General features: G+C 42.2%; 2 protein-coding genes and 1 pseudogene across 14 annotated transcripts; all 3 read right to left on the bottom strand.

Moving 5' to 3' along the window:
- Positions 1-2,342: 2,342 nt before the first annotated feature.
- C10H12orf54 (chromosome 10 C12orf54 homolog) lies at positions 2,343-22,345 on the bottom strand. Of its 13 annotated transcripts, XR_008511933.1 has the most exons (11): positions 22,008-22,303; positions 21,442-21,563; positions 18,587-18,617; positions 18,064-18,102; positions 15,850-15,882; positions 15,111-15,226; positions 7,885-7,909; positions 5,735-5,783; positions 3,757-3,937; positions 3,141-3,184; positions 2,343-2,549 (listed from the first exon to the last, which is right to left on the bottom strand). XR_008511933.1 is itself a non-coding variant. In XM_054527193.1 (9 exons), exons 2-8 carry the CDS (start codon positions 21,504-21,506, stop codon positions 3,797-3,799), a joined length of 381 nt encoding a protein of 126 aa, XP_054383168.1. In that variant the 5' UTR covers positions 21,507-21,563; positions 22,008-22,165; the 3' UTR covers positions 2,343-2,549; positions 3,757-3,796. The 13 variants fall into 13 exon arrangements, 1 of the variants encoding a protein (XP_054383168.1); XR_008511928.1 differs by lacking the exon at positions 15,111-15,226 and having other exon boundaries at positions 22,008-22,324; XR_008511929.1 differs by lacking the exon at positions 15,111-15,226 and having other exon boundaries at positions 22,252-22,314.
- On the bottom strand, positions 16,361-16,857 carry LOC112135760 (small ribosomal subunit protein eS10-like; annotated as a pseudogene).
- Positions 22,346-25,912: 3,567 nt separating the features above from the next.
- ANP32D (acidic nuclear phosphoprotein 32 family member D) lies at positions 25,913-27,127 on the bottom strand. Its single transcript, XM_054528535.2, is given in 3 exon segments — positions 25,913-26,312; positions 26,314-26,716; positions 27,029-27,127. Coding segments are annotated over 3 exon segments (723 nt in total). The 5' UTR covers positions 27,124-27,127; the 3' UTR covers positions 25,913-26,087.
- Positions 27,128-27,932: the final 805 nt, after the last annotated feature.

Below are 27,932 nucleotides of genomic sequence, written 5' to 3'. Positions count from 1 at the left end.
TCATCTATCTAACAATGTGTTTGAAGTCTCTGCTTTGATGTCTCATAGACTCTCAAACATATTTCCAAAAGTAAATTTTTGTTTTCACCTCCAAAGTCTCTTCCTCTCAGTCTCAATTTCTAGTAACGTGTTGCTTCCTTTCACCCAGTTGCTCCAGTTCGAGTCCTGGATCATCCTTGATTATCCTCAGTGACATTAGTGCTTCCTCACATAACGCCATTCATACAGGAGATATTTTACCAGTTGCAATTTCTTTACTCCATGTTCTTTAAGCTCAGTATCTGACTCAGGATAGACAATATTTTCTGTGTAAATGAATGAAGTTCTTTCCTCAATATTATTTATTTATTTATTTATTTATTTATTTATTTATTTATTTGAGACAGAGTCTCGCTCTGTTGCCCAGGCTGGAGTACGATGGCACCATCTCAGCTCACTGCAATATCTACCTCCTGGGTTCAAGTGATTCTCCTGCCTCAGCTTCCAGAGTAGCTGGGACTACAGGCACCCGCCACCACACCTGACTAATTTTTGTATTTTTAGCAGAGACGGGGTTTTCAGTATGTTGGCCAGGCTGGTCTCGAACTCCTGACCTCGGGTGATCCGCCTGCCTTGGCCTCCCAAAGTGCTGGGATCCACTGCGCCCGGCCTCAATATCATTTATTAATGAGCCCTTCTAATCCTTCTTGATTAGGAATTTTTGACTATCACAGGCTGAAACTTTTCTGGATCACGAATTGCATTTCTATTCCACTAATTATTTCTGCCTTTTAATATGATACAATATAATTTCAGTGGCTGTAACTTTGAGTAGTAAAAATTTGAAGGTAACTCCATTAATACTTGATTTGTTTTTGGACATTTCTTTCTTTTTTTTTTTTTTGAGACGGAGTTTCGTTCTTGTTGCCCAGGCTGGAGTACAATGGCATGATCTCGGCTCACCGCAACCTCTTCCTCCCAGGTTCAAGCGATTCTCCCGCCTCAGCCTTCCTGAGTAGCTGAGATTACAGGGATGTGCCACCATGCCTGGTTAATTTTATATTTTTAGTAGAGATGGGGTTTCTCCATGTTGGTCAGGCTGGTCTCAAACTCCCGACCTCAGGTAATCTGCCTGCCTCAGCCTCCCAAAGTGCTGGGATTACAGGTGTGAGCCCAGCCTGTTTTTGGACATTTTGTCTTATGCTTCTGGATGAATTTTCTACCTATTTGTATAAAATGTCTTGCTGAGATTTTATTTTAAGTGTTTTTAGAAATGAAAAACACTGGGCTGGGTGCAGTGGTTCACGCTTGTAATCCCAGCACTTTGGGAGGCCAAGATGGGTGGATCACCTGAGGTCAGGAGTTCAAGACCAGCCTGGCCAACACGGTGAAACCCCGTCTCTACTAAAAATACAAAAATTAGCTGGGTGTGGTGGCAGGTGCCTGTAATCCCAGCTACTCGGGAGGCTGAGGCAGGAGAATCACTTGAACCCAGGAGGCAGATGTTGCAGTGAGCTGAGATCGTGCCATTGCACTTCAGCCTAGGTGACAAGAGCAAAACTCCATCTCAAAAATAAATAAATACATAAAATAAAATAAAATAAATGGAAAACACTGACAACATTTTTAATACTGTTGAGCTAGCATGAAAATAGAGGGCACCCTTGTCTGGTTTTGTTTTCAATACAGTCCAATAGTTACAGTGTCTCCTTATCAGGTAATTTAATTTTTAAAGTGTTAATTAAAAAAATAAAATTTGTATGTTAACAAATGCCGAGTCAACATCTATGAGGTGAAGATTTTTACAAAGTTACCTTACTGCCATAATGTGTTCTGATTATTATTTTGCTGGTGTTGTGACAAATTCTCATTTCAGGGGTTAAATCTTACATGATAGAATATTTAATATATTATGTTCATTTGTTCAGATTTTGTTTAAAAGGAAAGAAATAAAAATTCTGCTTTACCAGTTATGTAATATGCGCATTTATATATACAAAGATTACCATCTTTGACAAATACCCTAAACAGTCCTTTCTTGTAGGAAATACTTTTGTACTAGGTGGTCTTTTCATAGGCTGGGAGTAACTATCTTTAAATGGTAGACTGTGAGACCATCCAGATCACAGGATATTGGAAACGAAAGGTACCTTCAGAATTTTCTAGTAACAACTACTTACTTTATGGGAGAGGAAACTGAGGCCCACAAAGAAGAAAAACTCAGACAAAGTCAGACTGAGTTTATGACATTATAGTGCAGGTTCTCCCATGCTACAGTGCTGTTCTTTGAACCAAATGCACTATCATACTTGGAAATTCTATCACTATGCATTCCTCAGCCCAGGAAGAACCAGGAGGGCAAGTCTTTTATGTCACATTTATTTCATCAGCTGTTTGTTTGCTGGTTTCCTTGCTTTGGCAGTTGGAATGTGCTTGGGTCTCACTTGATTTCCAAGTTCCCAGTTTCAGCCATAGACCCTCGCATCTCCACTCATGGGCACCACCCTCTCTTCTGGGTTCAGTGATGATGTCTGCTAATATCTTCCCCAACTGAAGCTGTGCTGTATGTGCTGTATGACCAGATGTCATGGTCATATGGATGGAAATAAAAGAAATTTATCTTCCTCCCTGCTGGACAATTTACTAGGCAGGTGACCCTGAGAGTAAAGCATCCTTGTGGTGATGCTTCTACCCTCACAACCCCATCCCAAGACATCCAACAGGAACTAAGGAGGAGATCCATTAGTTGTAGACCATATTCTCTCTGTGTAGTTTCCACTTCAGGAATTTTGCTGTCCTACACTTGCTGTCCATGTCGTACTAGAGGAAGGAAGCTTCCTGCCTTACAATCTGAACCCAAACTGGGTTTTGATAGAGGTTTTTTGAGTGTATGTATTACATTCAGCAAAATATAATCTTAATGCTAAAATATGGAAATACTTTGTGTATTTTGATGATTTGTGGGGGAAACAGGATAAAATATTTGAAAGGGGGCTATTCAAGAAAATACATAGAGTCACTGTACTTAGACATAGGTGGATGAAACCAATTTTCTCCACCACCTATCACTCAGATTGTTTCTTAAAAGGAATTCCTAATGAGCCCTAGAGAAGGCCATATAGAGGGTGTGGCTAGTATAGTCTCTGCCACAGGGTGAGCACCTGAGACAGTCTTCTTCTCCAGGTGGGTTAGGTGTCAGATGAGCCTATGGAGCAGGAGAGTGAAAAGGGTTGAGGAAATGGCCTGTCACTTAAACAGTGCCTTTGGGGAAGCATACTCAAGTACTTTAGGAAAGAAAACCCGGACAAGGGAGTGTATAAAAGATGGACTGTGTCTGACTCTTGACACTGAATTAAGCCCCCAAAGTAGTGCAAGTTTCTAGAGCACTTTCCAGAGGGAATTATAGGCCTCACATTTATTAACATGTTTTAAAACTTTCCACCTTTCCATCTTTTTATCCCACAATTGTCTGTCCCTGATTCCTGAACACTATCCACATCTGATGCACTCTGTTTGGATCTTTGTTTTGATCCTTGTATAAAACTGTCCATACCTGATGCACTCTGGCCCTTTGTCTTGATCACAGAGACCAAAAGAACCTGGCCTAGCCCTGCCTTCACTAGTCCAGCCTCTCACCCTATTGCCCCTTGTATGACTGCACCTGCTTTGTGGGGTTCTGCCCTGCTATATTGGGATGAGGGCCTAAGAGGCCTGGGTTCCTGACTACCACAGATGGGCAGGGTGGAGCGCAGAGGAAAGGCTGCCTGGGTAAAGCACCTGGCTGAAGCAGAGATGTCCTTCTTCCTTGATTATAGAGTTAGGGTCCAGGGTAGAAAGCTGATTGACTGAAGAGCTGTGTCTTCAGGTTGTGGACACGGCCTCCTGATGGCTGCTCTCCAGAGCTGAATTGCAATCTTCTCAACTTTGGGGTCATCAAGGAATCTGGAGGCCTTATTCTCTGTGCCAAAAAAGAGAACATTGCAGCCATGTGAGGGAAAGAGATCTTACCCTTTCAATTCCCTTTCTGGCCTCCACTGCCCTTAGGGATTCTATTATTACACTCCACCAAGAATGGGCATCTCAGGCTCTGGGAGTTGCAATTTCCTGATGGATGCATGGCTCACAGGAAAAAGCTCTTGTTGGGTGGGCTTTAGGAGATGAAGCATCATAACCTATTACAGCCTATGTTTTCATCAGGAAAATTCCTCCTGCTTGACTCAGAGGAATAATAAAATTAAAATTAAATAATATCATATATCTGAAAGGATTTTGACTAATCAAAAGTGCTCCTCATACACAAAGGTTTACATTTAGAATTTTGTTAATATGAAATCACTTTTCACTTATTCCTTCCATGGTTTCAGCACTGAGCCAGTTAAAGCATAAGAATCCATCTCTTTAAAACAAACGGCTTTATTTTATGAGAGTCAATTTTCTGAGATAGGGACAAATTCTGTTCAAACAGGGATCTAGGGAGTTCACCTTTTCCATTTCCTGGTTCGGGAAAAACCATAACATGTCAAATTATTTTTTTGTTTTGAGACAGAGTTTCACTCTTGTTGCCTAGGCTGGAATGCAATGGCACAATCTCAGCTCACTGCAACCTCCGCCTCCCGGGTTCAAGTGATTCTCCTGCCTCAGCCTCCCGAGTAGCTGGGATTACAGGCATGCACCACCATGCCTGGCTAATTTTGTATTTTTAGTAGAGATGGGGTTTCTCCATGTTGGTCAGGCTGGTCTTGAACTCCTGACCTCAGGTGATCCACCTGCCTTGGCCTCCCAAAGTACTGGGATTATAGGCATGAGCCACCGCACCTGGCCTATTTTTTTTTTTAAACATTATCTTTAAAGCCCTCTGAAGTACATGGTGCTGCTGTCTTTCTTGACTACCTAGTTCTATTTCTCAGTTGCACTATTGAAAGGTCTTTCCTGCCAATGTCTAATTTAAATCTGTGTTGCAGTAGCCTGATCTTTTTTCTCCTCATCTTGTTATGGAAGAGAAAGTGACATCTCTCAGTATTAGGGCATTTTAACTTTTGTTAATTTTCTTTTTGAAAATCAACTTTCATTAATTTTCTTTATAACTTTCTTCTAAGTCCCGGATCCCCCCACCTTTTTTTTTAAATGAGACAGCGTTTTGCTCTGTCTCCAGCCCAGGATGGAGGGAAGTGGCATGATCATGGCTCACTGCAGTCTCCACCTCTGCAGGCTCAGGTTATCCTTTCACCTCAGCCTCCCGAGTAGCTGGGACTACAGGCATGTACCACCACACCTGGCTAATTTTTGTATATTTTGTGGAGACAGGTCTCACTGTGTTGAACTCCTGGGCTCAAGCGATCCAACTGCCTTGGCCTCCAGAAGTACTGGGATTACAGGCATGAGCCACCCCACGCCCAGCCTACGTCCTTGATTCTTTATTCCTTCTTTGTGGCCTTCCTTTCCTAGCTGTCATTCTTTCTATGTTCCCTTATTCCCTCAATTGAATTAAGATACTTTCTTACAATCTCTTAGGGTGAGGTTCAGGGCTGATTCTGAGATTTCAGGGATTTCTGATGGGGCTGAGGATGGAGGAGGAAGCCCAGGCTCTGTAGTTAACCATTAGTAGACATAGTCGGGTGGGGAGGCACTTCTTGCCCCTTTGGAAGCACAGGCTTCTGAAGGCTCAAAGCTCAGAGCTAGCTATATTCATGGCCAGCACACCCATATCCAGGTGGGTGCCATCTCACTTGAACATTGTCAGAATAGGGACACTTACCCAGTCCTGGGTGCTGATGTCATGGGTGTCATGGAGCAGTTGCTCATCCCTAAAGTGGACACAGAGAAGAGTCATTCTGTTACAGGGGCCTGGACATGTCTCCCCAGCTGCCCAGCTAACATCCTTGATTTGAAGTATAGCCAAAGTGGGAGGGGCCAGACTTGAAGGGACACTGACGACCTAACAGGCCCGTCAGAGAGGCAGTTGCAGAATGTGGCACCAGAAATCTGGCCCCCTGTGAAGCAGAGTGGATCATGGCCACTGAAGGTCTGTTCATTCAGGGCTGGGAACTAAGTTAGAGAAATGTTTCCATCCCAGGGTGCTGCCACTGGAACAAGTCCCTGGTAGTTCACTTCTTATATCTATTATTTTGTGTGGGAAATGGGTACAATAAGACTTGAATTCTCCTCTTCTCACCCTGGATTTCACCCTCCCTCCCTCCATCTTTTAGGAAGCAGAAAAGCAGCGCAGCTGTTAGATCCTAAATCCACATTTTTACAGCCCAGGTAATCGGGTGGGTGTTCCCAGGGCCCTGCAGGGACCTATTTGGAAATCAGGCTTCTGAGGATGAAGGAGAGCATTCTCCAAGCAGAGGTAAGCTTGGCCCTTTTTGACCTTTTGAACCTTAGGGATCAGCATCCAAGGAAAGTATCTCACAAGCCTCTGGATCTCCCAGTGGAGGCCATAGGTCCTTATTCTGGAGTGGAGGTGATGGGCCAGGTTTGGAGGAAGATCAGAGGGAGTCTTCTCTGGGACTGTTTGTATTTAAAGATCCCCAAGAAGATTTGTACCCTTAACGAACTCCGTTTTGCCATGGGGCTGAAAAAGCATAGAGTGCTTCCAATACCAGAAAGACCCCAAGAGTAGTCAGAATCTCCAGATTTCCTCCTCTCCCTGTCTCTTGTATCCACAGCTGAAGGCTCGTCACCCTTTCCATGGGGTATAAAAATCCTTGAATTCAATCTTATTTAATTCTGACTTTGGAGGCTCTCTCTTTGGGCTCAGTCATATATATCCTTGATTATCAGTGGGATTCAAGAGCCAAGAGCTTTGGCACCATACGGGAGTCTCTTAGAGTTATAGAACCTCAGATCTCAGAATTCAAGCCTACCCTAGACTTACTGAATAAGAATCTGTTTTTTAACAAGGGACCCAGGTGATCTGTATGAAAAGCCCCAATTTGTAAGTTCTTTCTTGGATGAGTGAAGAAAAAAGTTCCAGATATGGCTTTTCTGCTATAATTCTAGGCTCCTGGGTATTCTGAGTATTTTCTTGAAATGCTAGAATTAGCATCTGGGCATTTGAAAACTGTAACTTGACCACCCTGAATAATCATTCCACTCTAGCGTCGCTGCCATTCTATCCCTGTGCCAGTCTTGGGAAGCTGTTCCCCTTTTCTGTACTTGCTGTCTTTACAGACAAGAATCACATCTAGCTGAGGCATGAGAGTGTTCTCAGGCCCTCAACAACCATTCCAAGGGAGAAAAAGATTCTTCCATCCCTGTCCATGTGCTGTAGACTGAATGCCTATGTCGCCTCCAAATTGATATATTGAAACCTAATCCCCAAAGCAATGATATTAAGGTGTGGGGCCTTTGGGAGGTAATTCACTTATGAGGGCAGAGCTCTCATGAATGAGATTAGTGTCTGTATGAAAGAGAACCTAGAGAACTCCTTTACTCCTTCCTCCATGTGAGGACACAGTGAAAAAGTTGGTTGTCTATGAACTGGGAAGCAGGGCCTCACCAGACACCAAATCTGCTGGCACCTTGATCTTGGATATCCCAGCCTCCAGAACTGTGGGAAATACATTTCTATTGATTATAAATTACCCAGTATGGTACTCTGTTCTAGCAGCCCGAACAGACTCAGACACGAGGCAATTGAGCTGGACAGAGGAGAGACTTGCAGTGCTTATGAATGCTTTAAGGAAAGCCAATTCCCAGCTTGGTTGAAGCAGGGAAAGAAAATAGAACCTGGACTCCGGCTGTAAGCTAAATGGAAGATCCTAGGGTGAGACTTTGGGATGAACTCCATATCTCACTTCTTATCTCCATTTTCTTTTGTATGGCAAATGAATACAATGAGACTGGAATTCCAAATCCCCTCCCTTGTTTCCTTATCCAAACCTTGGAATGGTGCTCTTTTACCTCGAATCCGAGCATCTTCCTGCAGCTGAAAAATAATGAGAATACAGAGTCAGAGATGATGGGGCTGGTCTCCTTCGGACCTGCAGTGTACTAGCTATAGACTTGGTCAAATGCAGGGATGTCCGTTTGGGAAAATATGGGCTTCTTGGACATGGAACTCCCAAGATTTCTTTCTTCTTTTTTTTTATTTTATTATTATTATACTTTAAGTTTTATGGTACATGTGCACAATGTGCAGGTTAGTTACATATGTATACATGTGCCATGCTGGTGCGCTGCACCCATTAACTCGTCATTTAGCATTAAGTATATCTCCTAATGCTATCCCTCCCCACTCCCTCCACCCCACAACAGTCCCCAGAGTGTGATGTTCCCCTTCCTGTGTCCATGTGTTCTCATTGTTCAATTCCCACCTATGAGTGAGAATATGCGGTGTTTGGTTTTTTGTTCTTGCGATAGTTTGCTGAGAATGATGATTTCCAATTTCATCCATGTCCCTACAAAGGACATGAACTCATCATTTTTTATGGCTGCATAGTATTCCATGGTGTATATGTGCCACATTTTCTTAATCCAGTCTATCATTGTTGGACATTTGGGTTGGTTCCAAATCTTTGCTATTGTGAATAGTGCTGCAATAAACATACGTGTGCATGTGTCTTTATAGCAGCATGATTTATAGCCCTTTGGGTATATACCCAGTAATAGGATGGCTGGATCAAATGGTATTTCTATTTCTAGATCCCTGAGGAATCGCCACACTGACTTCCACAATGGTTGAACTAGTTTACAGTTCCAACAACAGTGTAAAAGTGTTCCTATGTAACTTACCTGCACATTGCGCACATGTACCATAAAACCTAAAGTATAATAATAATAATAATAATAATAAAAGAAAAAAAAAAGTGTTCCTATTTCTCCACATCCTCTCCAGCACCTGTTGTTTCCTGACTTTTTAATGATTGCCATTCTAACTGGTGTGAGATGGTATCTCATTGTGGTTTTGATTTGCATTTCTCTGATGGCCAGTGATGGTGAGCATTTTTTCATGTGTTTTTTGGCTGCATAAATGTCTTCTTTTGAGAAGTGTCTGTTCATGTCCTTTGCCCACTTTTTGATGGGGTTGTTTGTTTTTTTCATGTAAATTTGTTTGAGTTCATTGTAGATTCTGGATATTAGCCCTTTGTCAGATGAGTAGGTTGAGAAAATTTTCTCCCATTTTGTAGGTTGCCTGTTCACTCTGATGGTAGTTTCCTTTGCTGTGCAGAAGCTCTTTAGTTTAATTAGATCCCATTTGTCAATTTTGGCTTTTGTTGCCATTGCTTTTGGTGTTTTAGACATGAAGTCCTTGCCCATGCCTATGTCCTGAATGATATTGCCTAGGTTTTCTTCTAGGGTTTTTATGATTTTAGGTCTAACATGTAAGTCTTTAATCCATCTTGAATTAATTTTTGTATAAGGTGTAAGGAAGGGATCCAGTTTCAGCTTTCTCCATATGGCTAGCCAGTTTTCCCAGCACCATTTATTAAATAGGGAATCCTTTCCCCATTGCTTGTTTTTGTCAGGTTTGTCAAAGATCAGATAGTTGTAGATATGCAGTGTTATTTCTGAGGGCTCTGTTCTGTTCCATCGATCTATATCTCTGTTTTGGTACCAGTATCATGCTGTTTTGGTTACTGTAGCCTTGTAGTATAGTTTGAAGTCAGGTAGTGTGATGTCTCCAGCTTTGTTCTTTTGGCTTAGGATTGACTTGGTGATGTGGGCTCTTTTTTGGTTCCATATGAACTTTAAGGCAGTTTTTTTCCAATTCTGTGAAGAAAGTCATTGGTAGCTTGATGGGGATGGCATTGAATCTATAAATTACCTTGGGCAGTATGGCCATTTTCACGATATTGATTCTTCTTACTCATGAGCATGGAATGTTCTTCCATTTCTTTGTATCCTCTTTTATTTCCTTGAGCAGTGGTTTGTAGTTCTCCTTGAAGAGGTCCTTCACATCCCTTGTAAGTTGGATTCCTAGGTATTTTATTCTCTTTGAAGCAATTGTGAATGGGAGTTCACTCATGATTTTGCTCTCTGTTTGTCTGTTATTGGTGTATAAGAATGCTTGTGATTTTTGTACATTGATTTTGTATCCTGAGACTTTGCTGAAGTTGCAAACTTCAGCAAATTTTGGGCTGAGACAATGGGGTTTTCTAGATATACAATCATGTCATCTGCAAACAGGGACAATTTGACTTCCGCTTTTCCTAATTGAATACCTTTTATTTCCTTCTCCTGACTAATTGCCCTGGCCAGAACTTCCAACATTATGTTGAATAGGAATGGTGAGAGAGGGCATCCCTGTCTTGTGCCAGTTTTCAAAGGGAATGCTTCCAGTTTTTGCCCATTCAGTATGATATTGGCTGTGGGTTTGTCATAGATAGCTCTTATTATTTTGAGATACATCCCATCAATACCTAATTTATTGAGAGTTTTTAGCATGAAGGTTGTTGAATTTTGTCAAAGGCCTCTTCTGCATCTATTGAGATAATTGTGGTTTTTGTCTTTGGTTCTGTTTATATGCTGGATTACATTTATTGATTTGTGTATGTTTAACCAGCCTTGCATCCCAGGGATGAAGCCCACTTGATCATGGTGGATAAGCTGTTTGATGTGCTGCTGGATTAAGTTTGCCAGTATTTTATTGAGGATTTTTGCATCAATGTTCATCAAGGATATTGGTCTAAAATTCTCTTTTTTGGTTGTGTCTCTGCCCGGCTTTGGTATCAGGATGATGCTGGCCTCATAAAATGAGTTAGGGAGGATTCCCTCTTTTTCTGTTGATTGGAATAGTTTCAGAAGGAATGGCACCAGTTCCTCCTTGTACCTCTGGTAGAATTTGGCTGTGAATCCATCTGGTCCTGGACTCTTTTTGGTTGGTAAGCTATTGATTATTGCCACATTTTCAGAGCCTGTTATTGGTCTATTCAGAGATTCAACTTCTTCCTGGTTTAGTCTTGGGAGGATGTATGTGTCGAGGAATTTATCCATTTCTTCTAGATTTTCTAGTTTATTTGTGTAGAGGTGTTTGTAGTATTCTCTGATGGTAGTTTGTATTTCTGTGGGATTGGTGGTGATATCCCCTTTATCATTTTTTATTGCATCTATTTGATTCTTCTCTCTTTTCTTCTTTATTAGTCTTGCTAGTGGTCTATCAATTTTGTTGATCTTTTCAAAAAAGCATCTCCTGGATTCATTAATTTTTTGAAGGGTTTTTTGTGTCTCTATTTCCTTCAGTTCTGCTCTGATTTTAGTTATTTCTTGCCTTCTGCTAGCTTTTGAATGTGTTTGCTCTTGCTTTTCTAGTTCTTTTAATTGCAATGTTAGGGTGTCAATTTTGGATCTTTCCTGCTTTCTCTTGTGGGCATTTAGTGCTATAAATTTCCCTCTACACACTGCTTTGAATGTGTCCCAGAGATTTTGGTATGTTGTGTCTTTGTTCTCGTTGGTTTCAAAGAACATCTTTATTTCTGCCTTCATTTCATTATGTACCCAGTAGTCATTCAGGAGCAGGTTGTTCAGTTTCCATGTAGTTGAGTGGTTTTGAGTGAGTTTCTTAATCCTGAGTTCTAGTTTGATTGCCCTGTGGTCTGAGAGACAGTTTGTTATAATTTCTGTTCTTTTACATTTGCTGAGGAGAGCTTTACTTCCAAGTATGTGGTCAGTTTTGGAATAGGTGTGGTGTGGTGCTGAAAAAAATGTATATTCTGTTGAGTTGGGGTGGAGAGTTCTGTAGATGTCTATTAGGTCCGCTTGGTGCAGAGCTGAGTTCAATTCCTGGGTATCCTTGTTAACTTTCTGTCTCATTCATCTGTCTAATGTTGACAGTGGGGTGTTAAAGTCTCCCATTATTATTGTGTGGGAGTCTAAGTCTCTTTGTAGGTCAGTCAGGACTTGCTTTATGAATCTGAGTGCTCCTGTATTGGGTGCACATATATTTAGGTTAGCTCTTCTTGTTGAATTGATCCCTTTACCATTATGTAATGGCCTTCTTTGACTCTTTTGATCTTTGCTGGTTTAAAGTCTGTTTTATCAGAGACTAGGATTGCAACTCCTGCCGTTTTCTGTTTTCTATTTACTTGGTAGATCTTCCTCCATCCTTTTATTTTGAGCCTATGTGTGTCTCTGCACGTGAGATGGGTTTCCTGAATACAGCACACTGATGGGTCTTGAATCTTTATCCAATTTGCCAGTCTGTGTCTTTTAATTGGAGCATTTAGCCCATTTACATTTAAAGTTAATATTGTTATATGTGAATTTGATCCTGTCATTATGATGTTAGCTGGTTATTTTGCTCGTTAGTTGATGCAGTTTCTTCCTAGCCTTGATGGTCTTTACAATTTGGCATGATTTTGCAGTGGCTGGTTGTTCCTTTCCATGTTTATTGCTTCCTTCAGGAGCTCTTTTAGGGCAGGCCTGGTGGTGATAAAATCTCTCAGCATTTGCTTGTCTGTAAAGTATTTTATTTCTCCTTCACTTATGAAGCTTAGTTTGGCTGGATATGAAATTCTGGGTTGAGAATTCTTTTCTTTAAGAATGTTGAATATTGGCCCCCACTCTCTTCTGGCTTGTGGAGTTTCTGCCAAGGGATCCGCTGTTAGTCTGATGGGCTTCCCTTTGTGGGTAACCCGACCTTTCTCTCTGGCTGCCCTTAACATTTTTCCTTCATTCCAAGTTTGGTGAATCTGACAATTATGTGTCTTGGAGTTGCTCTTCTTGAGCAGTATCTTTGTGGCATTCTCTGTATTTCCTGAATGTGAATGTTGGCCTGCCTTGCTAGATTGGGGAAGTTCTCCTGGATAATATCTTGCAGAGTGTTTTCCAACTTGGTTCCATTCTCCCTGTCACTTTCAGGTACACCAATCAGACGTAGATTTGGTCTTTTCACATAGTCCCATATTTCTTGGAGGCTTTGTTCGTTTCCTTTTATTCTTTTTTCTCTAAACTTCCCTTCCAACTTCATTTCATTCATTTCATCTTCCATCACTGATACCCTTTCTTCCAGTTGATCACATCAGCTTCTGAGACTTCTGCATTCTTCACGTAATTCTCGAGCCTTGGCTCTCAGCTCCATCAGCTCCTTTAAGCACTTCTCTGTATTGATTATTCTAGTTATACATTCATCTAAAATTTTTTCAAAGTTTTTAACTTCTTTGCCTTTGATTTGAATTTCCTCCTGTAGCTCAGAGTAGTTTGATCATCTGAAGCCTTCTTCTCTCAACTCGTCAAAGTCAAAGTCATTCTCCATCCAGCTTTGTTCCATTGCTGGTGAGGAACTGTGTTCCTTTGGAGGAGGAGAGGCGCTCTGCTTTTTAGAGTTTCCAGTTTTTCTGCTCTGTTTTTTCCCCATCTTTATGGTTTTATCTACTTTTGGTCTTTGATGATGGTGATGTACAGATCGGCTTTTGGTGTGGATATCCTTTCTGTTTGTTAGTTTTCCTTCTAACAGACAGGACCCTCAGCTGCAGGTCTGTTGGAGTTTGCTAGAGGTCCACTCCAGACCCTGTTTGCCTGGGTATCAGCAGCGGTGTCTGCAGAACCATGGATTTTCATGATCTGCAAATACTGCTGCCTGATTGTTCCTCTGGAAGTTTTGTCTCAGAGGGGGACCCAGCCATGTGAGGTGTCAGTCTGCCCCTGCTGGGGGGTGCCTCCCAGTTAGGCTGCTCAGGGGTCAGGGGTCAGGGACCCACTTGAGGAGGCAGTCTGCCTGTTCTCAGATCTCAAGATGCATGCTGGGAGAACCACTACTCTCTTCAAAGCTGTCAGACAGGGACATTTAAGTCTGCAGAGGTTACTGCTGTCTTTTTGTTTGTCTGTGCCCTGCCCCCAGAGGTGGAGCCTACAGAGGCAGGCAGGCCTCCTTGAGCTGTGGTGGGCGCCACCCAGTTCCAGCTTCCTGGCTGCTTTGTTTACCTAAGCAAGCCTGAGCAATGGTGGCTGCCCCTCCCCCAGCCTCGCTGCCACCTTGCAGTTTGATCTCAGACTGCTGTGCTAGCAATCAGTGAGACTCCATGGGCGTAGGACCCTCCGAGCCAGGTGCAGGATATAATCTCCTGGTGCGCCATTTTTTAAGCCCTTCGGAAAAGCGCAGTATTAGGGTGGGAGTGACCCGATTTTCCAGGTGCTGTCACCCCCTTCTTTGACTAGGAAAGGGAACTCCCTGATCCCTTGGGCTTCCCAATTGAGGCAATGCCTGGCCCTGCTTCAGCTCACGCACGGTGTGCTGCACTCACTGTCCTGCACCCACTGTCTGGCACTCCCTAGTGAGATGAACCCAGTACCTCAGATGGAAATGCAGAAATCAACCATCTTCTGTGTTGCTCAGGCTGGGAGCTGTAGACCGGAGCTGTTCCTATTTGGCCATCTTGGCTGCCCTCCTTTCTTTCTTTTTTTGAGATGGAGTCTTGCTCTGCCATTCAGGCTGGAGAGCAGTGGTGTGATCTTGGCTCACTGCAACTTCCACCTCCCAGTTTCAAGAAATTCTCCTGCCTCAGCCTCCCCAGGAACTGGGATCACAGATGTGTACCACGATGTCTGACTAATTTTTGCATTTTTAGTAGAGATGGGGATTCACCATGTTGGTCAGGCTGGTTGAACTCCTGACCTCAGGTGATCTGGTGACCTCAGCCTCCCAAAGTGCTGGGATTACCACACAGCCACTTTGGCCACGGTGCCTGGCCAAAATCCCAAGATTCCCAAAAGCACAATTTGTATTGTTTTTGTGTCTCTCACACCAAACCACTTAAGATAATGCCCTGCATATAGCATATGCTCAATAAATGTCTTTTGAATAATGAATGAATAAATAGGAGCAAGCTGTGCCTCTTTAGGGGTGGGAGACACACAATTCATCACTTACAGTCATAACTATTGATACCAAGACCTCACATCTTTTATTCTTTGTGGCCCTCTGGCCCTCTGCCATGTCTTTTCTGGGTCCTTTTACACTCCTCATTGAGTCTCCAGTGGTTCTCTGCAGAGAAGCTTTAAGTACGTGTAAAGGATCTTTAAAAAATCCCTTCTTGGCTGAGTGGAGTGGCTCATGTCTGTAATCCCAGCACTTTGGGAGGCCGAGGTGGGTGGATCACCTGAGGTCGGGAGTTTGGGACCAGCCTGACCAACATGGTGAAACCCCGTTTCTACTAAAAATGCAGAAATTAGCCAGGCATGGTGGCACATACCTGTAATCCCAGTTACCCAGGAGGCTGAGGCAGGAGAATCACTGGAACTCGGGAGGTAGAGGTTGTGGTGAGCTGAGATTGTGCTACTACACTGTAGCCTGGGTGACAGAACAAGACTGTCTCAAAAAAAAAAAAAATCCTTCTTAGGCTGGGTGCAATGCCTCTTGCCTGTAATCCCAGCACTTTGGGAGGCCAAGGCTGGCAGATGGCTTGAGTCTAGGAATTTGAGACCAATGTGGGCAACATGGTGAAACCCTGTCTCTACAAAAAAATACAAAAAAAGTTAGCTGGGTGTGGTAGTCCCAGCTACTTGGGAGGCTAAGGGAGGAGATTCGCTTGAACCCAGGAGCCAGAGGTTGCAGTGAGCCAAGATCACATCACTGCACTGCAGCCTGGGCACAGAGTGAGACCCTGTCTCAAAGAGAGAGAGAGAGAGATTGAGAGAGACACTGAAATCCACAGAAGAAGAACCACATAGAGTATTCTTGCTGAGAGAAGTTCTAGCAGATACAGTTTTCTGTCTGTATTATCACATTTCCTCAAGGGAACTGTTAGGCATCTTCTTGCCTTAGCTGCCTGGACTGACAAGTCAATGGTACTCTTTAAGGGAGAAATCACTAGAAAAATAAATGAAGCTAAAACCTTGGTCAGAGGCAACATCTCAGTAGGGTAAGAAAAAAAATGGGATCAAGGCACATGATGGGGCTGGGGAATTCAGAGAATCAAAATCTAATCTCACCTCCTTTTGTATATCCTTAAAAACTGTCAGCACCTGACAGAAGACAAAAATATAGAAAAAATAATATTGTAGATGATCACTTTATTACAGAGGGATTTCACATATAAAATTAAGTTACCTGGTCTCCTAGCCACTAGGCTGTAGATGTGAATGCCAAGAGACTGTGGCTTTGTAGCTCTAGCAATAAATCCTCATTGACTTCCACTCTACAGAAACCTCTGGGCTGCCATTTCTCTATATGGTAAATGAGCAAAATACAGTAAAGTATTTAAAGAAGACTGGGCTGTGCATTGAATGTATAATGAAACCTACTATTATATTTATTTTTGGTCTAATTTGTTCTTATTCTGAAGCTTAGCATAGGTATTCAAATCAACAGGTATTTATTTGCTTGTTGGAGGGTGTGTAAAATCATATGATCACTTTGGAAAAAGTTCTGGCACTTTCTTTTCTTTCTTTCTTTTTTTTTTTGGCTGTAAGTTTATTCAATGCAAAATAATCCTCTCCAATTTTACTGGGGTAGATGACCACATCCATGACTAAATCCACCTCTAAATTGGAATTCAGTTGCTGACACAGCCCCAACCTTGGCTTTCTTGTCGGCACCAGGGGGCACAGCATTCTGTCTGTAGGTATCCCTGTTGGCTTCCCCTCTTGTGAGTCTTCCAGATCACTAACCCTCCAGACCTTTAGGCTGAGGCCCGCCAGTCTCTGGATGGCTGTGGCGTAGAGTGACAGGCATAGACTCCAGGGGCCGATGAAGGTAATCATGGAGATACTGGATACCCTCATTGATAAGGTTCCAGTAGAAATGTCTCCAGGCAAACTCTTCCTTCATGCAGCCTCGGGACTTGAGAGACTGCATGGCCTTCATGATGTGAAGGATGGGGCACATTCTTGTCTGCCAGCTCTGGGTGCTTAGACATGTGGACATCCTTCTTGGCCACCATGACTCTCCTTAAAAAGGAGTTCATAAATGGCAACCCAGTTCTTCTTAGGCATCAACATCTCGGCGGCTATGGGATCCAGGGCCAGGGCTGGCAGTTTCTTATAAAATCAAATATCCACCTACTGTATTACCCAGCCATGAATGGATCCAGTGACTGTTGGAACTGTGGGTTGTCTCCCTTGGGAGAAATTGTGAGAACTTTAAGATAGTTGTATCTTGTTTGGTGGAAATACAGTGTATGTAGATATTTAGGAGTTTCAATTTGTATGTAAGAGTACATATGGAAGATGAATGGTCAAAGAGGTAGAGTGTGCCAATGATTAATTCGTTGCCTCTCAATGATCAATTCATTGCCCTTTGTTCACTCTTTGTTATATTATAAGTACCTGATTATTTACTTGTTCTCAACAGGATGGTCTTTTGACTCTTACACAAGCAACTTACTCTTTAGCTAATATAATAATTGTAAGAACATGAAATAGTTATGCTACTGTACAGCATTGTAATTAAGATTATTTCCTTATGTAAAGAGTCATTGAATATCACAGAAAATAAAACATGTTGGACACATTATTTGTTTTATATAATATTGTACAGTGGGGGCTGGCACAAGAGGCTCTGGAGAATTTTACTCCTTTTTAATCAGAAAGCCATAGCCATTGACTTAAGTAACAGTCTTTTCCTGCTCAGTTTCCTATACTATAAGTTCAAAAGTGATCAATTATCTTTTAATTCTCATCTCTATCTAAAGTTTTACAAGCAACTAATATGGTAAGATTGGGATGTTGAAGTAGCTGGTATTTATGTGAAGGCCTCTTAGAAACTCCAAGTAAATGTCTGTGTTCTATGAAAGTTCAATTTGCTGTGGGTATCTTATGGGCATTACTAGCTTCTGCACATATATACCCTTCAACTATAAAGTGAAACCTGGCATTTTTGCATTTGTGAATTGAAACCAACATTTTCAAGTTTGTGAAAGGCCAAACATGTGCCTTCAAGTCTGTAGCAATCACTGAGAATTGGGGATTAAACACCCTTAAAACAAACAGGACCTGTGACAGCTTCAAACAAGTGGGTGTCAGGAAGGGGCACTAACATGCAGACACAAGGAGCTCTGAGGATATGAGACTGCACGAGCAACAGAACAAGGTGGGAGGGAACGGACAAACTGCTCAAGGAATGAGAAAGAAATGTGCTCCTTCCTGAAGACTTCCCCCACCTCCCGCCTCGTGCCATGCTGTCAAAAATGATTCCTCTGTACTCACCTGGTCCCACAGGGTTTCAGTGATGGTTACATGTCTTTCCTGTAGAAATAAGGAACAAATGTTGGAAACAACATTCCAACTCTCCCAGAATCTGAAGTGACACATTATGAAACTGGTGGAAGACAAGACATTTCTTGGAATTGAGCTGGACACCCAAAATCACCCCATTTCTTAGGCAGCCAAAAGTCTCCTGCAGCCCTGCTGAATCATTTCATCCCGTATATCCTGCTTCACTCTGGATCTAGCTGGTGCGTGACAGGTACAAACAGACTCATCTGTTTATCACCTTGTCAATGCCTGTACAGCCTGCCTGCCCCTGGAGTCATCTGGTGAAGTGGTGGCATTGGAGATGTTACCTGGTTTGGTAGACAATGACCCACTCCATCAGCCAGTCAAGGGCACCCCATCCCTGGTCAGACAGCTTTTTTTTTTTTTTGACCTCCTGTCTACAACCTCTTCTCCTCCCCTCTCCCTAGGAATTAGAAGCCCCAGAGGATCCAGAGAATTTGGATATCTTACCCACCTGTGGTCTCATTGTCTCTTCTATGGATGTGCTGCAAAGAAAGAATGATATAAACCTGATGAGGAGCAGAGAATGTGGGCTAAAGGCTTCTCCTAACTCTATTCTATCACTCCTAGCAGGAATTCTTGAAGTTTCTATACTAAAAATCCAGGAAGGATAGCCACGGTCCTGCCTGTCATATCCCTTTATGGGAGGTGTGGGGAGAGGTGGGACCCTTGCCTCATCTTCCAAGTATCTTGACTATTGTGGAAGCCCTTTGAGAACTCTAAAGCATAGAACAATGGAAGTGAAGGTGATGGTCACTGTCCTTAAACCTTGCTATTCTCCTGCCTGCCTAATTTATGTCCACTCTCCACCCTTTACCCTGCCTAACCTGTCAAACTTCCCAGGTCCTCTTTGGAAAGTACGCTCAATTAGCAAACTGCTTCCTTTTTTATCCCCTAAAAAAGTGTTCTTTTCCTTTGTGACTTCTGATGGGGTGGGAATGGGGATGGAAGGCTGAGGAAGTGGAAAGATTTTGCTTATTCTTGGCCGCACAACTGAAGCTCTTATTCCTAAATACCATCTCATTCCTAAATCAGTGCCAAGGTCACCTAGGAGGGGGTGTATACAGATAAACAGGTAACTGGAAGAAAGAAGAAGGGTGAAAGTGAGTGAAGTTGGGGCAACCAGTCTGCTCTACCATGCTCGCTGATCCTGAGCAAACTCAGCCCCATCTCCTCACCCTGGGGTTCCTGCTAGTACAGTTCCTGCCATTACAAAAAGCAGTAAGTTTTTCTAAACAGGGCTAGGGAGGCCAGTAATCACAGGGAGTCTGGGGACCCAGAATAGAGTGAAAACTGGGCTCTAGATGACACTGTAGTTCAAGACCAGCTTGGGCAACATAGTGAGACCTTGTCTCTACAAACAAAGCAAAACAAAACCAACAACAAACAAACAAAACAGCAGCAGCAACAACAAAAACCCAGTCAGGCATGGTGGCAGGCACTTGTAGACCTAGCTTACTCAGGAGGCTGACAGGAGGATTGCTTGAGCCCAGGAGTTCGAGGCTGCAGTGAACTATGATTGAGCTACTGCACTCTAGCCTCGGCAACAGAGCAAGCCCTTGTCGCTAAAAAAAATAAATAAAATAAAATAAAAATAAAAAGACATTCAGCCTACAGTTTTCCAGTTAAGAGGAGACTCTTGATGAACATTGATAGCACTGACATCATATCAGATGGCTCAGGCACACAATTCTGCCAGCTGGAGTGCTATTTCTCCATAGAACCTGGCAGAGCTACTACTCATTGCAAATCCAAATCATGCCCCTAATTCTGAAAACATCTTTTTAATTTATTTATTGATACATAATAATCATACATATTTATGAGGTACATGTGATAGTTTGATAATGCATAAAATATGTAATGATCGAATCAAGAGTATTTAGGATATCCATCACCTCAAACATTGATCAGTTCTTTGTGCTGGGAACATTTCAGCTCTTCTCAGCTAACTATTTTGAAATACATAATAAATTGTTGTTAATTATAGTCACCCTACTATGCTATTGAACCTCAACCCTAAGCCTGTTTCCTCACCTATAAAACAAGAGGAGTAATCTTTCTCTCAAGGATTTGGGGGATGATTATATGAAAGCATTTGTAACTGTTAAGTTTTTTCAAACTTTCTTATTGTTGTGTGTTATTTTTACAGTGTCCTGTCCACTTTTACCATCAAAAAAAAAGCATGTGTTCATCGGCAGAAAGGCCAGGGCTCTGGTGTGGTTTATGTGCTTTCTCATATAGAAGTCTAGGAGACTCCAATATCTACTCATTATTTTTTCCTCAAGGTCCTGCAGTTGTCTGGAAGATAATTCATACTCTTAGACAGAACAGATTCCCAACTTCCTCCAGATTCAGTCTTCTCAATTCCTCATTGGCTCTCAGGCTTGAGGTCCAGTTAACCATTCTGAGCACTTTCAGGCAGGTTAGAAATTTAGAAGTCATTTTTCACTTTCTCTTCCCAAATTTCTACAAACTCTTTGTTTTGCTCTTATTGCCCAGGCTGGAGTGCAATGGCATGATCCCGGCTCACCACAACCTCTGCCTTCCAGGTTCAAGCGATTTTCCTGCCTCAGCCTCCTGAATAGATGGGATTACAGGCATGCACCACCACGCCCAGCTAATTTTTTGTATTTTTAGTAGAGACGGGGTTTCTCCATGTTGGTCAGGCTGATCTTGAACTCCCAACCTCAAGTGATCCACCCACCTTGGCCTCCCAAAGTGCTGGGATTACAGGCGTGAGCCAACGCACCCAGGCCCAAATTTCTACAAAATCTTATCTCAAAACATCTGCTGCAAGTTCAAAGGCTCAAGCCAAGTTCTGATTCCTTTATGAAGCTTTCCTGACCCATAAGTTCACAGTAAACCCTCCTTCTTTTCTGACTTCATGGATACCATCACCTGGGTCTCATATTTAGCCTCAAGCAGCAGATTCTAGCCCTCTTTTCCACCATAGGCCAAGGGAAGCTTGATTTTAGATGTTTGGCCTCGATTTACACTATAGAGGATATAAAGGACTTAGGCAAAGTCAATCCTGTAATAAATTAATGTCCCTGGTTTGTATACCCCACCAACTCCTAGAGGAATTGCAATTGATGCCTGATTTCTAAATTAGAATGACAAAGATTTGCTATTGTCTGTTTCATTAAGGAGATGGAGAAGAGGGAGGACACATGAAAGTCCCCATCTTATTCAGCCAGGAAGCAAGTGAAGCCAAATGAACAGCCATAGGAGACAGGAGGTCCTGGTTCTTCTCCCATGGAGTATAGCAATCTAAGGATGTTTGAGGGTCATCATTAGCCCCATTACCTTCTCTGCTGCTTGGAGGTCATTTCTGCCTTTTGTTCTTGATCCTGGCAGGGATGCTGTGCCATTTGTTCTCAGACAGGAACCAAGGACTTTGGAGCTGAAGATGGAGATAGCTCCAGGCCCTGGAGAGGCATAAATGAATATGGGGAGAAGGCAGGCACATGGTGAGAAGAAAAGCGCTTATTCAGTGAGGAACTACCAGGACAGATGTCTCAGTGGTTAATGAAGCATTTGTATTTTGAATGGGTGAGTGTGCATGTGCATGTGTGTGCTTACATACGTGTGCATGTATGTGTGTACATATGCATAAAGAAAGATGAGGATAAGAGGAGGGTAAGAGGAAGGAAGTATTTGCCCTGGGTAAAATCTTCCTATAGTCTTTGTCAGTAACAACAGAAATTGCAGTGAGGAAGTAGATGAAAAAAAAAAAAAGAGAGAATCTAAGTGAAAAATAAGTTGACTGAGATCGGGGATGGGGGATTGGCCAAAGGGTCTTTGAGTTCAGGCAAGGACAGGAAATAGTGTAGAGTGAATGCAAGATTGGCAAATACCCCACCCCCTCCCACCTCAGTCAGAATTTTCATGGTTAACTAAGGATAGAGTTTCAGGATGGATGGCCATCAGCTCCAGCCTTCAAGTGCTTTGTAGAGAAGAAGGGCTCATAGGCAGTGACCCAGACAGGTGACAAATCCTCCTTTGAGAAGTTTCCCTCCCACTTTTCCCATTCCCACCCTTCTTGGCCTCCAAGCCCCAGTCAAGAACCAGGTCAATTATGCCTAGAAACTTATCCTGATTGGTTCCCCAAATTACACTTTGCCCCACTCCTTCACCCCTAGACTTTTTCCTATTTGAGCCCCATCTCACAACAGACTCCTGTTCCCATATCAACCTTGCCCTTTTCAATACTTTGTGACTTCAGCTGTGACCTCATAGATGGACAACTTGCTGTCCCTCCCAGCCACACACTAGGCTCCATTCAATCCAAATGATAATGGTAAAATGGAGGGATAATGTTGTGGGATTTTAATTTTAATTTCTGGGAATTTTTGCTTCTTCATTGCCTTCTACCCATTGTATTGGAAATCCATTGATTCTTAGAGACGAAAGGAATGAGGCCAGAAGAATCCAGTTTTTACTTTGAATTTCAAAATCAGGTCTGAGAAATCTGGCTTTCAATTTCAAGAGATAGGTCCTTCAGAGAGAAATGGTTTTGTTGTGAATTCCCAGTATTTGACTTAGAAAATCACCAAAGATTTGTGAATGATCATGGATTTAAAACCATTTAGATTTAGAAGGGATGAAAACAGTTTTTCTGAAGAAAGTATAGGGTTTCAATACGGAGGCAGGAAGTGAATATTAGGGAAGAGGCATTAGGTGTAGGTGTGCAACTCTGGGGCCTGCTTCTTTTTGGTGATGGTGCATATAAAATATCCCAATATGTCTAGAAATCTAAGAACAGAAGGAACCAAGGGCCAGCTTCTCCCTTGAGACTAGACCCCTGGAGGAGCAGCCTCAGAGAGAGCACTGTGCCTACATGGGGAGGTCGTGGTGAAGTGGGAGTTGTGGTATAGCGTGTTTAGGCAGACAGGACCTGAGATAGTACCTTTCAGGTCCCATAGCCTGTCCAGGTGATGGTGGGAAAACTCCTCATGCAGAAATGCAGTGTGGAGAAGGAGAGGGCTAAAATCTAAAGAGGACTCAAAAATCATGCCAGGGTATGTACAACAGATGGAGGTGTCAACATTGGCTCGGTGCCCCACCTGTCTTTAGCAGAATTTAAAGGAAAGGCACACTGTCCCATCCCTTGGTTTGATTTTAGAGCTCCAGGTGCTACTAGTGAGACCACCATGGACCGTCTCTGCACACCACTTTCTTACTATCATGAAGTGCTTCAAATTAGACTCTGATTAGAGGTTACTCTCTCCCATCCTCTAAGAGACCAGAAGGGCCATTCCCATCATAATCTACCTTTTTATTTACCTCAGTTTCCATAAGGAGTCTAAGCTCCTCCCTTTATCATCTCACATCACAGGGACTTTTACCCTTTTATGGCCAGATGTATCTCATAATCCAACTCAATTCCTACCTCTCTCAAACCACCCCAAGTCTTTTGCTATCCAAAAGTAATTTTTTTAAAAAAATTCTATTTTTATTTTGGATTCAGAGGATACACATGTAGGTTTGTTACAAGGATATATTGCGAGGATTGGGCTTCTATTGATCCTGTCACCCAGACAGTGAACATAGTACCCAATAGGAAGCTTTTCATCCTTTGCCCCCTCCCTCCCTTCTTTTGGAGTCTATTGTTCTCATCTTTATGTCTGTGAGTGTAACTTCCACTTACAGGTGAGAACATGTGGTATTTGGTTTTCTGTTTCTGTGTTAGCTTGCCTGGGATAATGACCTCCATCTACATCCATGTTGTTGGAAAGAATATAATTTCATTATTTTTATGGCTGCATTGTATTTCGTGGTGTATACCATGAAGAGAAATGTACCACACTTTATCCCATCCATGATTGATGGGCACCTGGGTTGATTCCATGTCTTTACTATTGTGAATAGTGCTGCAATGAACATACAAGTACATGTGTCTTTTTGTTAGAATGATTTATTTTCCTTTGGGTGTATCCAAAGTAATGAGATTGATGGGTCAAATGGAAGTTCCATTTTTAGTTCTTTGAGAAATCTTCAAACTGGTTTCTATAGGGGTCGAACTAATTTGCATCCCCACCAGCAGTGTATAAGCCAGCATCTGTTATCTTTTGACTTAATAATGGCCATTCTGACTGGTGTGAAATGAGATGTCTCATTGTGGTTTTGATTTGTATTTCTCTGATAATTAGTGATGTTGCACATTTTTTCATATATTTGTTGGCTTAGTTAAAGAGATTTTGCACAGCAAAAATTCTCAACAGAGTAAACAGATAATCTATAGAATGGGAGAAAATATTTGCAAACTATTCATCTGACAAAGGACTAATATCCAGAATCTTTAAGGAACTTAAACAAATAAACAAGAAAAAACCAAACAACTCAATTAAAAATTGGACAAAGGACATGAACAGACACTTCTTAAAAGTAATTTTTTTGTGAAATAATTTGTTTTATACATTCCTGAGTTTCAACCATACATTCTTTCCACAATACAACAAACAAAACACTGAAAGATATTCAAAACAAGGTTCCAAGGTTGGACCAACTTGATTGTTTGGGTATTTGTGTTTTTAGTAACTTTATAACTTTTTTAAATGAAGATTTTAAAGAAGATATACCACTGAGTCTTGCTTTAAGACCAAAAGTATCCAAACTTAGTATTACATTATATATATATATCATAAGAAAAGCTATTCTATCAGGTAACAAAAATGAAGCTTCCCCCTCACCTAGCAGTTCATCTGGAATCCATCTTGAAAAGATCAATGGCCTGTTGGACTTAAAGAAGCCATCCCCCAAAAAATTGTATGAAAAGATTTATTGAAATTTATCAATGACAGACATAAAACTCAAAGTTTGGCTCGTCTGAGGGGCAGGAGAAAAACGGGTGCAGATGTTCTTTTATACAGATGAAACATGTGTTCAGAAATTACACGTCACTTATGAAGCAACCAGAGAGGGACACGAAAGCAACTGTACATTCACTAGGAATTGCAGTCATTTCAGATTTCCACTAGGTAAGAAAATAAAATTTTGCGTTAGCTTTTCCATGCTTGGGTGTATGAAAAAAACAAAAAACAAAACCCAGCTGACATGTAGCAATGTCTCCAGCACTTAGGTCTGTAAAAACGTTCTAAGCGCAGAAATACATGTAGAAGAATTCTCAAGCCATTTTTGTAAAGCAAAGCGTTCTAATATTTTACAGAACAAGACAGGACAGTTTTTTTTTCTTGTAAAGAAGTTGAAGTTTGAGGGTTTGTTTCTTCTCTTTTAAATATTATTACCAAATCCATTTTCCTTATAACTCACAAGCCTGCCGTTTTCAGCTCTCTGGCTCTTAAGCTCTCAAGAGTAACATCTGAGTCCTCTTTGTAGAGTGAAGCCCACCACTATCTGTGAAGGGGGAAAAGGGATGACAGATGGGGAATGTCCCCAAACCAGTGCCAAAATACGCCTTTAGATTGCTATTTACAAACCAGGGTGTTGGATGCCTCTAGCAGGTCCGAGAAAAGCATGTGAATCAAAGCAAAAGATATGGCTTGTGCTCAGCCCCTCCTGGGCGTTGAGTAACCAAACTGAGACCAGCCGCGGCCTTCCACCCAACCCGAGACTTGGGAAATACCAGGAAACATAAAAGAACTCCAAACCATCTTCTTTGAGAGCCAGGAACAAATGCTTAGTGTGTACTTAGCTATTGCATTTACAGGGACAAAAACCGGACACCAGGAAAAAGTAGGGGGAAAAAATAAAGAGTGGCAGTGAAAATAGTATTTTATTCCACCCCCTCCTTCCCTCCCCCCCCCCCACAACCCCCAGTACACTTTTCCTCTCTCGTTCCCATAGCAACGTTACAATCAGAAAAAAATAATCTCAGGGGGCAGGATTGGAGCGGGGGAGGGGATATGGGTAAAAACAGTAAAATCACAATAGGAATTTTTCAAAATAGGTTATTCCACTTAGTCATCATCTTCTCCCTCATTTTCAGTTTCTCATTTTCTCTTCTGATCCCTTTCTTCTTCACCAAGCTCTTCTTCATCTTCCTCGTCATCTGCCTCTCCATTGTTATAACCTTCATCCTTCTCCTCCTCTCCACTCACCTCCTCCTCTTCACGTTCCTCCTCCTCCTCCTCGCCCTCCTCATCTTCCATTACCTGAGCATCTTCATCATACTCCTCCTCATCCTCATCCTCATCCTCCTCCTTGTCATCCAGGCCACTCCACGTAGCCCTCACCATCCCAGTTAGGGGCCTCGTTGTCATCCGGGTCACAGCCATTGAGATATGTGAGTTGCGGGAGGAGCTTGAACATCTTTTCTCAGTAGTCGTTCAGGTTGGTTACCTCGCAATTGAAAAGGTCTAAGCTCTCGAGGTTTTCTAACTTTTTCAGGGGCTCTATTGTGCTGAGGTCTTTAATTTTGTTGCCACTTAAATTTAGATGTATGAGGTTTGGACACTTTTCTGCCAATACTTCTAGGCCCCCTGAGGCTCTGTTACTGCTTAGTTCAAGCTTCTTAAGTTTGTTTGCCCTTGGCAAGTTTGTGATTGAGGTGAGGCCTACGTTGATTGTACTTAAGAATTCCAGGTCTGGCTGGGCGCGGTGGCTCACGCCTGTAATCCTAGCACTTTGGGAGGCCGAGGTGGGCGGATCACAAGGTCAGGAGATCGAGATCATCCTGGCTAACATGGTGAAACCCTGTCTCTACTAAAAATACAAAAAATTAGCTGGGCGTAGTGGCGGGCGCCTGTAGTCCCAGCTACTCGGGAGGCTGAGGCAGGAGAATGGCGTGAACCCGGGAGGCGGAGCTTGCAGTGAGCTGAGATTGCACCACTGCACTCCAGCCTGGGTGACAGAGCCAGACTCCATCTCAAAAAAAAAAAAAAAAAAAAAAAAAAAAGAATTCCAGTTCTTCAGATTCATCTGTGAGGTGAAGCCTTCATTCGACCGACTGTTGTCCAGGACAAGTTCTTTCACATCGGAGGGCGTCCTGTTCCACAGCTCTAAATGAATCTGTTTGCCCATCTCCATCTCTCACGCTTTCTCTGCAGAGGCTCCCGAGCCAGCGGAATTCAATCAATAAACCCTGAACCCACAACCGTGCGTTTGAAAGCTCAACCAGCTCCGCTGGGTTCTCTAAAAGTAAATTCTTAATTCCACTCACACCCAAAATCTATTATCTCCCATCACATTAAATTGTGCTATCATTCACCCAGTTGCTCCAAAACCTTAGAATAATGACTACTTCCTCTATTTTTCTGTTTTACACTGGATAGATGTATTGGCTGTACCTTTACAGTGTATCCTAAATCTGATCACTTCTCATCATCTCTAGGCCACGCCATATTATATATCTCATGGACTGTTGTCAAAGCCTCCTAACTGGCTCATTCTTATCTTCCTGCAGCAGCCAGAATGCTCATTTTAAAAGGCAGAAAACCCTAAAGACTCTGTAAAAAGGTTAATAGAACTGATAAACAGTTTTAGTAAGGTTTCAGGATACAAAATCAATATACAAAACTAGTAGCATTTCTATACACCAATAGTATTCAAGCTGAGAGTTAAATCAAGAACACAACCCCATTTACAATAGCCACAAAGAAAATGAAATACCTAGGAATACAGCTAACCAAGGAGAGGTGAAAGATTTCTACAAGGAGAACTACCAACCACTGCTCAAAGAAACCAGAGATGGCACAGATAAGTGAAAAAACATCACATGTTCATGAATTGTAAGATCAATATTATTAAAATGGTCATATTCCCCAAAGCAGTTTACAGATTCAACACTATTTCTATCAAATTACCAATGTCATCCATCACAGAATTAGAAAAAAACT

The sequence above is a fragment of the Pongo abelii genome, chromosome 10 (genome assembly GCF_028885655.2).
Source record: "Pongo abelii isolate AG06213 chromosome 10, NHGRI_mPonAbe1-v2.0_pri, whole genome shotgun sequence".
Classification (NCBI taxonomy): domain Eukaryota; kingdom Metazoa; phylum Chordata; class Mammalia; order Primates; family Hominidae; genus Pongo; species Pongo abelii.
Note: the sequence above shows the minus strand (reverse complement) of the source record. Positions and strands in the feature narration are given on the sequence as shown.